The sequence below is a fragment of the Marmota monax genome, unplaced genomic scaffold (genome assembly GCF_021218885.2).
Source record: "Marmota monax isolate L192 unplaced genomic scaffold, Marmota_monax_Labrador192_F-V1.1 WCK01_AAM20220418_F8-fsc00054, whole genome shotgun sequence".
NCBI classification, from domain to species: domain Eukaryota; kingdom Metazoa; phylum Chordata; class Mammalia; order Rodentia; family Sciuridae; genus Marmota; species Marmota monax.
The window spans coordinates 4660707-4679038 of record NW_026692145.1 but is presented as its reverse complement, the minus strand read 5'-3'; the positions used below and the strand labels follow the sequence as shown (position 1 = coordinate 4679038).

Sequence of the window (18332 nt, the reverse complement as noted above, 5' to 3'; positions counted from 1 at the left end):
GCAAACATGTTGTTTTTCCACAACAATGTAAATTCCAGAGGGCACAAACTTTGCTTTTCTCACTTCTGTATCCCCAATACCTAAAACAGTCCCTGGCATTTATTAGGTTCAATAAATGTTTGTTAATTAATGAGGCAGACAGTAAGAGACTGACAGACCACACACAAGCAGCAGGCACAATTTAGCTAGTTCAAAATGTCTACCATTCCATTCAGTGAGCATTTGCACAGAGCCCTGAGGTTGGAGACATTAATCTACTATTCCCTCTTATGCTTGTATACATTCAAGATGCTAAGGATGATGATGATGATATAGTACCTTTTAAAAATAACATTATATTCAACCAAAGAAACAGTAATGTGAAGTTCCAAGAGTAAAGAAGAAAGTTGTCTGACTTGAACTTTTTGACAAGCATATTATAATGTTTGGGTGATTTGAGTGATTTTTCATGGGTAATGACTAATATCTCTCTTTAGGCCTCATATCAGTGTGTGGAATATGGGTCTGTAGTAAAAACTTGGACTCTTAAGTCAATTTTTGGCTTTGCCATTTATTGGAGAATGTGATATTATGCAAGTTACTCTCTATAAAGCTTTATTTCCTCACCTATAAAATAGAAGCAATTACATACCTGCTTAATAGTGTGACTATAAATATTAAACAAAATAGTGCACATAAAAGCACCAGTGGCTGTCATATGGCAAATGATTAGTATATGGTAACTGCATATTCTTATTACTAAGGAGTTAATGAAGATATTTAACACATCTGAATTCTTTCATCCTTTCATAAAAGTTATACAAACTGGATTGCTAGCGCTAAAATCACTCAAGATGTGATAATGTATTTATTTTTTTTTAGAAAAAAGTTACAATCGAAGTCTTCAAAAATCTGTAGAATAAACTACAGGTTTAATAATTCTTATTGTCTAAAATTGCACTAATAATGTCATTTCTATTATAAGATTATAATCCTGCTCAGTTCTAGCTTTTGAGTATTTAGTGAATAATACACAAACTGAAAATAACTTGAGGGATGCCTGATGATCCTTTGATCAATAGATTCTTTTCCTTTTTATTAGTGACTGCCTACCTCTTAGATACATGAAACTTATCAAAAAAAAAAAAAAGGCTGGGGTTGTGGCTCAGTGGCAGAGCACTTGCCTCACACAGGAGGCACTGGGTTCGATTCTCAGCACCACATAAAAATAAAAAACAAAATAAAGATATTGTGTCCATGTATTTAAAAAAAGGAAAGAAAAAAGAAATTGAACTCCTGTGATGGGTCAAATGTTTAAGTCTGACGCCAATTCATATGCTGAAATCCTAGCCTCTAATGTGATAGCATGGGAGGTGGGGTTTTTGGAAGGTAATTAGGTCATGAAGCTGAGGCCCTCATAAATGGGACCCTGGAAAGCTCTCTTGGGACCCCTTTGTCATGTAAGGACACAGTGATAAGATGACTATCTATAAATTAAGAAGCAGGCCCTCATCAGACAACTCAGACCTGCTGGGATAACTCTTTCCAACACACCTGGTAAGTTAGGACATATGAACTAGGGCATTTAGAGTGACTACAGATCAGATAAAGAACTTAAAGAGACACAGTCCACATAGCCTACCTATCAATTTCTACCTTTCTAAGCATGTATCACTCACTCCATGTCTATATCCACATACTCTGGAGCCTAGTAAAGCAAAGGAAAGAATTATGCTAAAAGCCTTATTATGAAGCAGGGAGAGTACTGCTTTTTATTTCATTCTTTTCAAAATCAAAAGCCAAAAGTGAAATACAGAGCACAAAGAATAGTGTTTCTCAAATTCTATTCCTTAAGAAATGTTAATAGGTATTATACAAATAAAGGGTAGAAGCCGGTCACAGTGGCACACACCTGTAATCCCAGTGGCTCGGGAGGCTAAGGCAGGAGGATCATGAGTTCAAAGCCAGTCTCAGCAAAAGCAAGGCACTAAGCCACTCAGTGAGACTCTGTCTCTAAATAAAATACAAAATAGGGCTGAGGATGTGGCTCAGTGGCCAAGTGCCCCTGAGTTCAATCCCTAGTACCAAAACAAACAAACAACAACAACAAAAAAGGTAGAATGGTCAAACAAGTTTAGGGAATATTATGTACTGTGTCCTACTTGAAAATTTATATATATATATATATATATATATTTTTTTTTTTTTTGGTACTGAGGATTGAACTCAGGGTTGCTTTACCACTGAGCCACATCCCCAGACCTTTTTATTTTGAGACAGGGCATTGCTAAATTGCTGAGGCTGGTCTAGAACTTGGAATCCTCCTCCTTCAGCTTGTCAAGATGCTAGGATTACAAGCATGTGCCATTGCACCTCAAATTTATATTTTCTTCTTCTTTTTAGTTGTAGGTGGACACAATACTTTTATTTTATTTATTTATTTTTTAAGTGGTACTGAGGATCAAACCCAGTGCCTTACACATGCTAGGTGAGTGCTCTACCACGGAGCTACAACCCCAGCCCAAGATTTATAATTTCTGTTAGGATATTAAAAGCTCTAAAAAGTCTGGATTTTAAACACAGCAAAAAATTCTACTAATTTTGTAAACCCAGCCATTTGTGAAATTTATTAAGAACAATTTGTGAGAATACCTATTAATACCTGATGGAACACTGTTGGGGAAATCCTTGAATGGAAAGATTTTGCCAGAGTTTCTTAAGAACATGGTAGCTGACCAGGATAAAAAAAAAAATACATTGGTACCATGGCAATGGTAACATTGACAATCCTGGATGTGTCTGAAAATTCTTTAATAATTTTTTCCAATTAACAACTACAAGTTGATTTCATGATTATCTAATGACCATAACCAAAACCCATATTAGCACCAGTACTTAATAAATTGGCCATGACAATGCAGTCAATAATAAGAAAATATAATAAGCTGATCAGTGAGGAGGCAAAGCTTGATTACATAATCAGATTCAGTAAATCCACTGACTTCTGATTTTGACAGAAGCACTGTTACTCTTTTAAACATCCAAGAACAGGCTCACTGCTTCAGGAAAGTTTTCAGCCCAAGTGACAGTCTAATTGTTTCAGGAAAAGAACCAGTGGGGAGAAAAATGAGAATTCAAGGGAAAGGTACAAGCACTAATACTGGTATCATAGAAATTACATAGCAGAACTGTACAAAGTCATACAGGAAAGAATTGCAACCTAAATATAGTTCTCCAGCATAATTCACATATCTGGTAATAAGGGTCACTGCTGTTTCTTTTGCTATCAGCTGCTATAAGAGACCATTCTGGGTCACTAATGACAACTACAGGTCTTCCAGTAATACAAAGTGGGTTGGGAAGTAGAAGTAAGGTTGGAGGAAAAAAGGAAAACAGAAGGTTAAGACTCAGTCTTAAGCTTCCTTGGTTCACATATTCTTTTCCCTACTCTTGATAACCACCTTCAAAATCATTCCTGTGTCTACCACTCTTGGACCCCAAAATATCCAACCTGAATATTCCACTCATCTTCCCCTTTCCCTCTATTCTGAGGTTCCCTTTCTAACTACCTTTCAGAACTTTTATTGTATATAAGCCTCAACATCATCAGAAAGCAGGCAAGGGAAAGAAATGAAAGTTTCACAAGCATAAACATAAACTGTAAATTAATTATGTCTTTCAGAGCAACTTTGCTTCCTGTTCAGAAGAAATTTAACCAATGTTCTAAGTATGTCTAACATTTCATCAAAACAATGCAAACAAATATGAACTACTAAATCTCACCTGATGTTTCATGTAATGATTCATATAGGGGGTTGCCATTCTACTAACTTTGAGGCAGAATGGACACAGCAAGTTCTTCGTGTTTTCATGGGATGCTCTAAAATGAGTTTCTACATCAGAAAATGTTGAAGATCTAAACTGGCAAACCTAAAAATAAAAAGAAGTTTTAGTTTAACTGAAGCTTTATAATTGCATAAAATGATATCAAATTAGCCATGATGAGGTACTTGTTAAGAATATTCTGAACTACTAGTTTAGCTTTACTGTCTATGCAACCAAGAGTCCTATTAGTAAAAGTAATAAAGATAACTCTGAAACTGAAGAGTTATCTTTCAAAGTTAGGGGTATATTCCAAAACATAGCTAGACTCCCTTCTTTTCACCATCCCCATCTTGACTTGAATTTTCAAACTTTGATGCCTCTTGTTCTGTAAAGTTTTTCCTGCTATACAAAAAAGTATTTTCTTCTTTAGATTTTTAAAGGCTATGAAACAGTGGCAATTTATCGTTACCTTGCTTTCTTATTACTGACAGTCACTTTAAATTCTGGAAAAACAATGGTCCCAAAACATGTAATTGGGTTCTCTATAACTAGAAGCATTTCCTGTTTTCCTGTAATGTCTACATTCTCCCCTAATACGATAAGCCTTTAGGTTTCTTTCTCCAGTAGGATATCTCTTTGCCCAGAACAGGAGGGTCAACAAACTATGGCCCACAAGGCAAATCTAGCCTATCACCCCCAAGGGAGTTTTCACTAATGAAGAGGCTCTTCAATTTTAGTACGATAACTACCTTAAATGGTCAAAAATCCAAAGAACAACATTATTTCATGGCACCTGAAAATTAAATAGATACCTAAGTATACAAAAAATCTGTTTACCTGGCAAATATATGGCATTTCACCAGGTTTATGAGTATCCTTCATATGTTGTAAAAGAATATGCTCTGTTTCAAATGACAATTCACAGATTTTGCAAATGGCTGCAAGTGGGGAAAAAAATCACACAATTTTAAGGATGTATATTTAAAAAGGATGCATTTTGTAAATCCGTAACAATGACAACAAGTAGTAACAGTAATAGTGGTAGAAATAACAGTGAGGGTGTTCTAATAATTCTATCACTATTAACATTGTTCTAAGGGCATTATTTAGTTTATTTAATTCTCATAACATCACTGAGGGAAGTGTACTACTAGTTTTAGCCACACTTTTCAGATGAACCAAAAATATAGAAATATTAATGAATTGTTTACAAGAGGCATTTCAATTTTAGTAACAAATTTTATTTAAGTATAAGAGTTAAAAACTGTTTTTTAAATTTTACCCTCAAAGTCTATTTTACCATCAGGATTCTTAAGGTTCTTTCATAGTTCAGATGATCAAAATCAGTAATATTCATAATTTCAAGGATTATCACTTACTAGAAAACTCATGGGGAGTGTGAGTACTCTCAATGTGGCACTGCAACTGGAAGGGCGTGGGATACTGTCTGTAGCAGTGCTGGCAGGTGGTGTGGTTTTCCCAGCTCTCACTATTCTGCTTCTCGAGTTCCAAGTGGTGCTTCATATGGTTCATGAACCTATAAATCATTGTCAACAGGTACAAAGATTCAGATTTATAACCAGAGAGAAACCTCACAAATAAATGTCTGATCTTAAATTTTAAAAATACAGTTGTCTGACTAAATCAAAATAATATCTCCAAGGCCTTAAAGTCCTCTAAAAAAAAAAACAGCCTGGGCAAAACAGCAGGACCCCATCACACACAAAAAAGTGTGTACTTTATTCATTAAGTGGCTCACTAAACAATTTTTCTTTTCATCTTGTTTCAAAACGTTCTGCGTAAAGAAAAATAGCAGGCTTCTTTTCAACACATGAAATACTATTTGCATTTCAAAATAAAACACTTATAGAAAGAAAACTACTACCAACAATAGCTATGGAGTCATGAAAGAAATCTTTTGAAGATTTTGAAGATATATATGTATGTATTTGTATATTGGTTTCAAAATGCATGTAAAAATAACAATAATAATTAAAAGAACCTTTTGCTTTATTTAGTGATACTGGCTTACTGTTGTTACAAATTGTTGGGCTGGGGATGTGACTCAAGTGGTAGCACGCTCGCCTGGCATGCGTGCGGCCTGGGTTTGATCCTCAGCACCACCAAAGAGGTTGTGTCCGCCAAAAAGAAAATAAATATTAAAAAATTCTCTCTCTCTCTCTTTCCCCTCTCTCTTAAAAAAATTGTTCATTCTTCCTTACAGAATGTCATTTAAGGCACAGAGTATACAATAAATGGGCATGCCTACTTTGAAGAGTGTACTGAAGCTTTTGGCTGAATTTCAAAGTAAAATTTCAATCAAAGCAACAATTTTAAGAATGGGTCAACTACTTACAATAACTCACTATAAGTTCCTAAAGAAAATCTTGAAACAGGGTGGACTAGATAGCAATCATTGTGAAAGTTTAAAATTTATCTCTTTTTTACACCTTCAAAACACTGCTTCTTTTTAGAGTTGATTATGAAATATCTTGCAATATCTTCTTTATTCCTTTGGTTTTGGAAAATGTCTGCAATTTACTTTGAAAACTACCCAAAAAAATCAAATGGTTCTATCAATAAATAGATACGTGGTAAAATAAGTACAAGCTTAGCATCCCTAATCTGAAAATCTCAAATTTGAAATGCTCCAAAATCTAAAACTTTTGCACACCACGATATCATAAGGTGAAAATTCTGCACCTTACTTCATATGATGAGTCACAGGCAAAATGCCAAGTATACCATAAATATTATATAAAATCACCTTTAGACTATGTGTATAAGGGACATGAGAAACAAAAAAAAATTTGTGTTTAGACTTGGGTCTTGAATTCAAGACATCTCATTATAGATATATGCAAATATTCCAAAATCTGATAAAATATCCCAAATCTGAAGCATTTCTTGTGCCAAGAATTTTGGATAAGGGATACTCAACTTGTATAGTAAAATGTTAATGGTAGAATTGTGTTGATAAGGGCTGGGGATGTGGCTCAAGCAGTAACGCGCTCGCCTGGCATGCGCGGGGTGCTGGGTTCGATCCTCAGCACCACATAGAAATAAAATAAAATGTGTCCACCAAAAACTAAAAAAATAAATATTAAAAAAAATTATCTCTCTCTCTTTACAAAAAATAATTGAGGTAATAAACAGATGGTCACTGTAAATTTTTTTAATTTTGTTGAATATTCAAAAATTTTTATTATAAAATGTTAGAAAAACAACCTCACTTAATATAAATGTCAGGCTACACAAGCAATGAAAAATACCTACTGAGATGTCTTGTTACTTTGTTTTGCTACTACCTCATTTGAAATGTTAAGATATGTAATGTAACACATAACTCAAAGACTACAAAGTACATGTTCTTAAAATTTAAAGCATACATGTATAAAATCTTTAAAATTCCACTGGCTGGTGTGACTCTACTTTGTGTACAACCAGAGACATGAAGATTGTGCTCTATATGTGTACTATGAACTGAAATGCATTCTGCTGGCATGTATAACAAATTAGAATAAATAAGTAAATTTTTAAAAATTCACTGGAAATTAAATCTGTTTTTAAATGTATTAAATCATAAAATCAAAGCAAACATGTTTCATAGAACTTGAAAATTTCTAAAAGATGACCACCAAAAAAGATCACTATCTCTATAGGTAAATATGTTAAAAAATTTAAGTACAAACAGAAAAATTTGAGCATTAAATAAGACCAGCATGGAGGTTAGATTAGATAATGTATTTTTTCTTGTGATATAAAGAAATTTAAGGGGCTGTGGCTGTAGCTCAGTGGTAGTGCACTTGCCTAGCATCTGTGAGACACTAGGTTCAATCCTCAGTGCCACATAAAAACAAATAAATAAAATAAAGGTATTGTGTCCATATACAACACAAAAATATAAAAAAAGCTATGTAAGATTCACAAGCAACTAGAAAATAAAAACATGTTACAAAACTCTTAGTTCACTGTTATATAGACAGCAAAGAAGTAATTTTCCTTAAGTTATAATATATTTTGTCCTTTCTTAAACTAACTGAAAAAATATGATTATGGAGATCCAGGAGTAATACAAGTATTACTAATAATAGTAGTATTACTACTAAAATATAAGTGAGCAAAAGGGCTAGGATTGTAGCTCAGTGGTAGAGGCTTGCCTAGAACATGTGAGGCACTGGGTTTGATCCTCAGCACTACACGAAAATAAATAAAATAAAGGTATTATGTCCATCTACAAATAAAAAAAAATATTAAAAAAAGAAAAAATAAAGAGAGGGCAAAATCTTTTCAACATACTGTTTTACCTAGAGTGGGAAAGAAAAATAATATAATATTCATATTCCAAAATTCAGTATTTTATACATTGTAGTATCTAATTGTGAAACAATTGTAAGTAAGTATTTACATACCTAATATTATTTTTAAGAACTTTCAAGCAACTGAAGCATTTAAAGGTTGTGTAAGTCTTCGGTTCTTCCTCCATGGCTCCTTCATGTCTTCCATAATAAAAGTCACTAACTAACATGATCAATTTTCCTTTCTCTGAACCAGTATTAGTTTTGTCTTCGGCACATGAAAGTTCTGTTTTAACACTTTCCATTAAGTTATTTATCATGTCCGGGCAACAACGCTAAAAAGAAGGGGTAAAAAAGCCTTTTTTATATCTCTTTTAAAAATGAAAGGTCAAAAATGAATTCTGTGTTTGGGCTGGGGTTGTGGCTCAGTGGTAGAGCACTTGCCTCACATGTGTGAGGCACTGGGTTCAATCCTCAGCACAACATGAAAATAAATAAATAAAGATATTGGGTCCATCTACAATTAAAATAATATTTAAATAAATAAAAATGAATTCTGTGTTTACATCTAGGGCCAGATCATATAAAACTGTGCATGGCAATATATCTGGAAGGACATTCACCAAAATGTTGGCTTTCTTTTATAAATTTTGAACAATTCTAACAATAAATACTTACTATATTGATAAAGAAATAGCTTCAAAAACAAATTGAAATCCTTAAGGTCAGGGATATCTATATATTTGACTTATATATTTATAAATGTAAATACTTAATAATTTGCTTCTTGGCCAAAAATAATATATTTCATATTTGCAGCAAGATATAGCTTAAAGAAAGGGTTGATTGAAATGACTATGTATAAGCTTAATTATTAAATAACAAAGTAGTACTTTAGTAAGCTTGGTTGGAAGCAGACTCTAAGCATTGCTAACCTGCCATTCTCCAGAGTTAAGGTGCTAGAAGATATGTGTCTCACAAAGAAAGAAGCATCAATTATATCTTGCAAATCTCAACACATTCTATCTGGAATGCTTAAATATTAGACAGGGAAGTCTATCTCATGAATAAAATCAAAACCTCACATAAACTGATCCTATTGTGGAATACTTTCATACATAAGCCTTTTTTCTCAATAAGAAAATGTATTCAGGGTCAGGCATGGTGGCATACTCCTGTAATCCCAGCAGCTTGGGAGGCTAAGGCAGGAGGATCTCAAGTTCAAAGTCAGCCTCAACAAAAGCAAGACACTAAGCAACTCAGTGAGACCCTGTCTCTAAATAATATACAAAACAGGGTTGGGGATGAGGCTCAGTGGGTGAGTGCCCCTGTGTTCAATCCCCAGTACCAAAAAAAAAGAAAGAAAGAAAGAAAAGAAAAGAAAATTTATTTATTGTCTCTTAGAATCATTTAAAAACAAAAATAAATAGGAGAAAATATTCACAAACCACAGATCTGATAAAAGGTTAATATCTAAAACATACAAGATCTCTTATAAGTCAACAGAAAAAAAACCAAACTGATTTAAAAATGTATACAGGAACTGAATAAGACATTTCTCAAAAGCAGATATAGAAATAGCTAACAGGTAGGTGAAAAGGCACTCAACAACATTAATTATCAGGGAAATACAAATCAAACCACAACAAATTATCACCTCAAACTTTACCAAAAAGACAAAAGATAAGTGTTGGTGACAATGTGGAGAAAATGTATACCCATAATGGGAATATAAACTGGTGTAGCCACAGTGGAAAACATATGGAAGTTCCTCAAAAATTAAAAACAAGTACCAAAAAATTCAACAGTGTTATTTCTGGTACACATCCAAAGAAATTGCAATTAGGATTTCAAAGGCAAATCTGCAATCTTGTGTTCATTGTATCATTATTCACAATAGCTAAGACCTAAAAGCAATCTAAATACAAATGGATAAAGAGAACGTGGTATGTGTGTGTGTGTGTGTCTCACACACACACACACACACACACACACACACATACACACTGGAATATTATTCAGCCTTAAAAAAGAAATTCTACCATTTGAACAATAGACTTGCAAGATATTATATTAAGTGAAATAAATCAGCAATAGGACAATACCACGATTCCTCTTTTAAGAGAAATCTAAAATAGTCGAACTAATAATACAGAGGATAGACTGGTAGTTGCCATGATCTGGGAGAAAGAGCAAATGGGGAAGTTTAGTATTAGTCAAAGAGTATGAAAGTTCAGTTATTCAGCATGACTAAGCCCTAATGGCCTACTATACCAGCATATTGCCTACAGTCAACAATACTGTATTGCATACTTAAAATAATTTGCCAAGAGGGTAGATTTTATGTTGTGTTCTTATCACAAAAATAATACAATGGGCAGCTGCAAACTTTTAAGGTGATGAATATATTTATGGCATAGACTGTAGATGGTTTCACAGCTGTAAACTAATTTCCAAACTCACTGAATTGTATGTATGAAGTATGTACAGCTTCTTGTCATACCTCAGTAAAGTGGTTTAAAAAAGGGACAAGCCTATATAACAAAACAAGTTAGGTTGTGAAACAGTAACTTTCCTAAAGTCTAAGCTATGTACACAAAAAATAAGTACAACATAAAAGACTCAAAAAATAAAACATAATAAAGTAAAACAGAACCAAGACCAATTAAATGTATCTTACCAATTAAATCTCTCCTATCAATGAATATAAATGGGCTTAAATGAATGAAAACAAAGATTTTCATGTAGGATTACAAAAGAAACTAGTGAAAATAAGAAATCTACAAAAAATAAAGTGATTTGGAAAGGTTGAAAATAAAAGGCTAAATAAGAAAATAACAGGTAAATTGCAAACAATAAAAAAGCAAGGGTTGTAAGCTTGCTATCACATAAAATTCACATAAAATGGAATTTAGATGAAAAGCATGAAACGATCAGATAAAAAGGGTATTTAAAAAAAATGTCAATGGTACATTCACAATGACATTATAAAAGAGAGAGATATCCACCTATATCCTAAAGAGCAGCACCACAAACTAGAACAGGAAAATATCAAAGAAAATATTGATAATGTGAGACTTGGATTCACCTTTCTCAAATACACTCTGGGAAGTAAGTGTAGTAATCTATTCAATAGTTTTGCCCCCAAAGAGATTTGTATTTGGAATTTTAAAATACGTCTTTTCCCCCTATTTTTTTTTTTGTAAAACGCTTAATTTCAATAAAAATATGCCAATCTTCAGAATAGTGAGCAGTACCTTTTCCTAAGTTGCTTCTTTGCTTTGCACTCTTCTCATCCCTTCTTTCCCATATATCATCTACATTACCTTTTTTCTTGCTTCCTTCCCCACTTCGTGCCATTTACACTGGGCATGCAAAGAGAATACAGACTATCTTTATACAGAAAAAACAGAATACTGCAATATCTTCTAAAATATTTTAAGTGGAGTTTCTCCTAAATCCCACACCTTCATTAGTACTTTGAAAATCACCTAAATCCTAATTTCAGGAGTTTCCTGAAAAGCTAGAACTCATTTGAAACTATATAAAGTATATTCCAGATTGAGTTAAAACTATCATTTCATATACAATGTCCTATCATTAGAAGTCTGTTGAAAATTAAATGGGAAAACTAAGATTTTCAACAAGTCATGTGGCATGCATTTGTCACAATGGATAAAAAATACATAAAAAAAGAAGGTTGGGGTTGTGGCTCAGTGGTAGCACACTTGCCTAGCATGCGTGAGGTATTGGGTTCGATTCTCAGCACCACATACGAATAAATAAAATAAAGATCCATCAACAACTAAAAAATATTTTTAAAAATACACAAAAGGAATTTTAAGTTTTATGTAGAATCAAGTGCTTAATAAAATGCCTGCTTTACAAAAAGTTTGAAGAATGGCATGATATAGTCACTAGAGCATTCTGATTAACACTATTTTCATTTAAAATTAAAGTGCACTATGAATGCACTGTGGCATGTATATGAACTAAATTTTCAAAAAAAATTTAAATTTTAGGAATGGGAAGATTTTATAATCTTCTATAAAGACAATCATTACAAATATCAATTTTTACTTGAGTTATACTGAAATACCAATGAGATGATTTATTATCTAAATATATGAACAAACCAGCTTTACTATGGATCAATCCTGAATATTTTCATGGATTTGTACATATTTTAAAAAATCAAATTTTGAAAAAACCTTTACCTTCATGTGGTATTTCAAAGGATCCAAAAGATTGAATTGAATATTGCACTTTGGACAAGCTCTTAGGAAAGGTACTCCAGTTTTATTTTGAGTTGAGGTATTTGAACCTAAAATAGATTAAGGACTTTAATGACTCAAATTCATCTTTTCTTTAAACCTTAAATAACCACTAACCATTGTAAAATTCATCACAATTTCTAAAATTCTGTAAATAATACAATTTCTTTTTCATATGCCAGATTTCATACTTACCTGTTGTTGTTGATACCATAACCTGGGAAGATGCCTCTGAAGGGGAGTTATTTAAAGACAATGAAGATGAGGGATTTATTTCAGAAACACTTTCGCTGGCTTTTGGCTTTTTTGGATTAACACTGTTTACTTTAGAAGTAGAAGGACGTTTTAATCCAAAGGAAGATTGATCCATGTCTACAAAGATTTAAATAGTGGGAAAGATATTTATAAATACTTTAGTATAGACTATTACATAACATTACTACTAAAATAGCCTTATGTTTAAAATCACATAAAAATTACCTTGGGGCTAAAGGTAATATAATTGAATTACTGTGTTATACAAATGACCAAAAAAAAAAAAAAAAAAAAAAAAAAAACCATGCTGATAATTTATATAAACAAAAGGTAGAAACTGTACAAACAGCTTTTTTTTTTTTTTTGGTGCTGGGGATTGAATCCAGGGCCTTGTGCATGCACAAGGCAAGCACTCTACCAACTGAGCAACAGCTCCAGCCCTGTATAAACAGCTTTTATGGACTATATATATTTAGCAAATTCATGAAATAAACTTTATGCAGGAAAATTCTAAAGATACTTTCAAAAGAAATATTTAAACAGGTTATCATGAAAGGAGTCAGGCCCAAAAATTCCAAGCCAAAAGAAAGAAAAATAAAAGCACAGAGAATCTCCACCCAGTACCACAAAAACAAAACAAAACAAAATCAAGTTCATATCCAATTTTCTCTAAGAACCTTCTATGATCATATTGGACACAAGTTCAATAATCATGCTTCCAAACAAATACCACATACAACCATTCATAATTATCACTACAAAAAAACAGTTTAAGTATTTAAAAACTTATGATGCAGTTTTCACTTATCACTTATGTGGGCCTCAAAAAAAGCCATGAGATAAGCAATTTTATCTCCAAATGGCTCATTTCAGATCTAGAGAATGAATGCATTATGTGAGAAAAGTAAAAGTATCTATTTTAATGTGAGAAAACTGAAGTGTAAAGAGCTTAGGTGACCTGATAAAGGCAACAAAAATCATTAGAAAAGAGGCTTAGGGCTGGGGATGTGGCTCAAGCAGTAGCGCGCTTGCCTGGCATGCGTGCAGCCCGGGTTCGATCCTTAGCACCATATACAAACAAAGATGTTGTGTCCCGAGAACTAAAAAATAAATATTAAAAAATTCTCTCTCTCTCTCTCACTCTCTCTCTTTTAAAAAAAAAGAAAAGAGGCTTAATTATATATATATATATATATATATATATATATATATATATATATATATATATATATCTTCCTAGCCAACTATAACAGTGTTTATCATTCAGGGCAAAGTTCCACTCTCTGCAATATAATAACTTTTAAAGTAAGAATAGGAGTCACTGTCTTTTTTTGTGTGTGGGGGGGGCGATACTGGAGATTGATCCCAGGGACACTTAAGCACTGAGCCACATCCCCAGCCCTTTTCATTTCTTATTTGAGACAGGGTCTTGCTAAGTTTCTTAGGGCCTTGATAAAGTTGCTGAGGCTGGTCATTTTTTTTTTTTTTAATTTCTAAGGCTGGTCTTGAACTTGCTATCTTCCTGCCTCAGCCTCCTGAGCTGCTGGGATTACAGGCATGAGTCACTGTACCCAGCTAGAAGTCACTGTCTTTAACCACTAGAAATTTTAGAAATTCAGACTTATTCTGATAAATAAACAATGGGCTTTGTAAATTCAGATTTAAGACAACTATTTTATCTCCCTATTTATTTTGGTTCATGGGTATTTAACTAGATACCTAGACAGGTGAACATCAAACAAGTATTAAAAAAATGGGAAAATACTTTGGGCACTAATATTACTATAATTTTTTAGTTTGGGTTTGATAAATGTTGTATACTAATTTGTTAGTAAAAAATTTTAACATAAAAAAATTTTTTGTGAGCTGGGTAGGGTGGCTCAGGCCTATAATCCCAGCTACTCAGTAGGAGGCTTAGGCTGAGTATCCCAAGTTGGAGGCCAGGCTAAGCATTTTAATGAAACTGTCTCAAAATAAAAAATAAAAGGGCTGGGGATATAGCTCAGTAGTAGAATGCCCCTGAATTTAATCACCAGTACTGAAAAAAAATTATCACTTTCTCCATTTAATGAAATATATCAATTTAGCTAATACAGAAATAGTAATTTCTCTGATTATAGAGAAGTTTTCAGCTAGATAAAATTCCTTCACTGGCACATAATTTATTTTGGTTAATGAAGAACTTCATTATGGCAGACAAAGAACTGTAATTATTATTCAATTAGAAAATTTTACTATTCCTTCAATGGGTATGTACTGAGTATTTATCATGTGCAAATCACTACTTCTTTAGTTCTGTCACTTTATAGTACTACTCTATAATGATATTTAACTACAATATCTACACATCATTCATTTGAACAGAAAGATACTAGTCTAGTAAGGAATCAACTATAACCATACATTTGTTCTCATACTAATAGACTTGCAAATAATCAATACTTTATTTTTAAAAATATTTAGAGCATTAGAGGACTTCTTGAACTCACAGAAATTGTACCAAGGTTTTTAAACCCGTTGCTGGTTCCATGTGAGAATATGTTCAAAGAATACATGCTAGCAAACTTAATAGAAAAAAATTCCATTATTAAATATGGTTTTACATAAAATCACCCAAGAAAGGAATTCAGAAATGATTAGCTCTAGCCAGATGTGGTAGCAAACACTTGTAATCTCAGTGACTCAACAGGCTGAGGCAGGAAGATCACAAATTCAAGACCAGCCTCACACAATTTAATGAGGCCTTAAGCAACTTACTTGAGACTGTGTCTCAAAATAAAAAAAGGACTGGAAATGTGGCTTAATGGTTAAGTACTCCTGGGTTTGATCCCCAGTACAAACCAAAAAAAAAAAAAAAAAAAAAGAAAAAATAAGAAATGGTTATCTCTATTCTTATAATACACACAAAAAATTAACAAAATGTATGGACTTCAAGATAGAATTTAATTCCCTATGTATATTCATCATGCCTCCTTCTGTAATTTTTATTAAAAAGTGCTAAACCAAACCTTCCAAAAATTTTTCAGTATACCTGGGGACAGTGGTGTTGTATCCTGGGTCGAGCCAAACAATAAGACTGAAGAATCATCTGATTCAACTTGTGACGAATTCTTTGAAAAATCCTGTAAAAAGTTATAGTTAAAATTTTGTTTCATAAGTTTTTATAATGGCAAAATTAATTGTGTGCCAACATAATGAAGAAAACCTTATTGATTAAATTACTATAAACTATAAAACAAAAAGGTAATTACTAGTTTCTGCCAAAATTAACCCCTATTGGGTAAGGATATATGGGAACTCCTTGCATTATTTTTGTAATTTTTCTGGAAATTTAAAATTAGCTTGAAACTAAAAGTTGAAATTTAAAATTAATAATATTATTGGCAAAGTGGAGGTTATATTTTTAGTTGTAGTTGGACACAATACCTTTATTTTATTTATTTACGTGGTGCTGAGGATCTAACCCAGAGCCTTCCATGTGCTAGGTGAGCGCTCTACCGCTAAACCATGACCTCAGCCCAAAATGGAGGTTATATTTTGGTATAACTTTTCTTTCTTTCCCTTATATTCTATGTTTGTTTTTAAATTATTCTAAGAGACAATAAATAAATTTTCTTTTTTTCTTTTTGGTACTGGGGATTGAACTCGGGGACACTCAACCACTGAGCAACATCCCCAGCCCTATTTGGTATTTTTATTTAGAGACAGGGTCTCACTGAGTTGCTTAGTGCCTTGCTTTTGCTAAGGCTGGCTTTGAACTTACAATCCTCCTGCCTCTGCCTCCCAAGTTGATGGGATTACAGGCGTGTGCCACCACGCCCGGCTTGATACAACTTTTCTCTAAGAAAATTTTAGCAGTATCTTTCAAGGGCTTTCATAAGTTCATATCCTTTAATCCAATTATTCCACTTCTAAGAATTTGTGATATGCAAATGAAATGTTTAATGGAGAATTATTTAGAAGAGTAAGAAATAAAAGCTCATATCTGGTAATGGAGAATGGTTAAATAAATTAAATGATAGACTATCATTCACCATCATGCTTTTGAGAAATATCTTTTTCTTTTGACAAAGAAATATGTTCTCAATACAGTGTTCAATGAAAAATGAGGAATAGGTTATCAAACCAATATTAATATGGCCCTGGTTATTATACTCTATATACCACACTAACCATGTACCAGAACAAAAGTCTTCTTTGTTTTCTAACCCCTCCCATATACATTACTTTTGTAACGGGAATATAAAGATTTTGCTTGCTTGTTTTGGGCTTAGAAGTTGAGTTCAGTAGATTGTAAGAATTTTACTTTGCTACTGTTTTCTAATGATGTTAGTTTGTTAAGAAGATAAATATTAAGTGACCCAAACCATTCCATCTCTAGAATTTGAGGCATAACAGGTAGATTTCTGCATAAGCCTTTATATTTATTGTAGAAAAACAATAATGGTTATACTTAATTGTAATCAAGCACAATCTTACTGAAAGGTATTTTCTCTAAATAGTTGCACTTAAAAATGGAAAATATTCATTTCAATTTCCAAAAATAGTTCTCTAACTGAAGTTCTCAAAATAAAGTTAATATTTTAAACTGTTTCTGAAATGACAAATATGATCAATTAAGTACCATAATTTCAGAGTACAGACACATTATTTGACAAATAACTTGTTAAAATAATTCTCCAATTAGAAATTTCTTATGTCTCATAATGATTCAAAAAGGTACCAGAAGAGGTGATATACTGGGATTTAGAAGACCTGTCTATTTACTTAAACTATATAACTTTGGAAAATTCACTTCTGAGTTTCAAGTCATTTATCTTTTCAACAGAAATAATAGCCACCAATAATTTAAAATGCATTTGCCTTTTTTCTTTCCTTTTCTTTCTTATTTTTATTTTTCATTTTTGGCAGTACTGGGGTTTGAACCCAGAGGCACTGTACTAGTGTGCTACATCCCCCAGCCCTTTTTATTTTGAGACAGGATCCCATTAAGTTTGCAGGGATTACAGGCATGCCTAAACCTCCCAAATTGCTGGGATTACAGGTGTGCACCACCATGCCCAGTTGTACTTGCTTTACTCGTAGTACATGTATTATACTAAGTAGTTGTTACAATAATATTAATAAAGACCTTATATAATCTCCTGTTTTATAAATAGGTAAGCTCAGGCTTAGTGCAGTTAAATAAGGTTCTCAGTACAACTCAGTTTATTGCTGATGAAGTAGGTGGAATTAGAATCCAGGTCTGCCAAAATGCAAAGACTTTGCCCATAAGCTATAGTGCACTGACTTTAAAAGTGATTCTAATCTCTCTCCCTGCCTCATTGTTGGGGCAGAGAGAATAAAATAGTTCAAAAAATTAAATAAAACTCTTAATAGGATTCTCAATTTATTTGAGAATATGTATCTATCATTTTCTTTCTTTCTCTCTCTGCACCAGGGATTGAACCCCAGGGTACTTAACCATTGAGCCATGTCCCCAGCCACTTTTTTTTTTTTTTTTTTTTTTTTTTTTTGAGAAAAGGATCTCACTAAGTTGCTTATGGGCTCACCAAGTTGCTGAGGCTGGTCTTCAACTCACATTCCTTTTGTCTCAGCCTCCTGAATCACTGGGCTTACGGTGTGTACTACCATGCCCAGCTGAATCTATCATTCTTAACCCTGGCTGTACAATATAATCACCTGGAGAATTTTACAATGT

The 18332-nt window shown here is 33.0% G+C and overlaps 1 protein-coding gene across 3 annotated transcripts in view; it reads right to left on the bottom strand.

The window, feature by feature from the left end:
• The window catches only part of Znf280c (zinc finger protein 280C), a 62023-nt gene that overhangs the window by 24711 nt on the left and 18980 nt on the right, over positions 1-18332 (bottom strand). For all 3 annotated transcript variants that reach the window (XM_046468314.2, XM_046468313.2, XM_046468311.2), the window contains 7 exons: positions 15663-15753; positions 12572-12748; positions 12320-12426; positions 8217-8437; positions 5184-5341; positions 4642-4742; positions 3763-3909 (listed from right to left, as the gene is read on the bottom strand). In XM_046468314.2, coding sequence (XP_046324270.1) covers positions 3763-3909; positions 4642-4742; positions 5184-5341; positions 8217-8437; positions 12320-12426; positions 12572-12748; positions 15663-15753 — 1002 coding nt within the window. The remainder of the gene's footprint in view (positions 1-3762; positions 3910-4641; positions 4743-5183; positions 5342-8216; positions 8438-12319; positions 12427-12571; positions 12749-15662; positions 15754-18332) is intronic.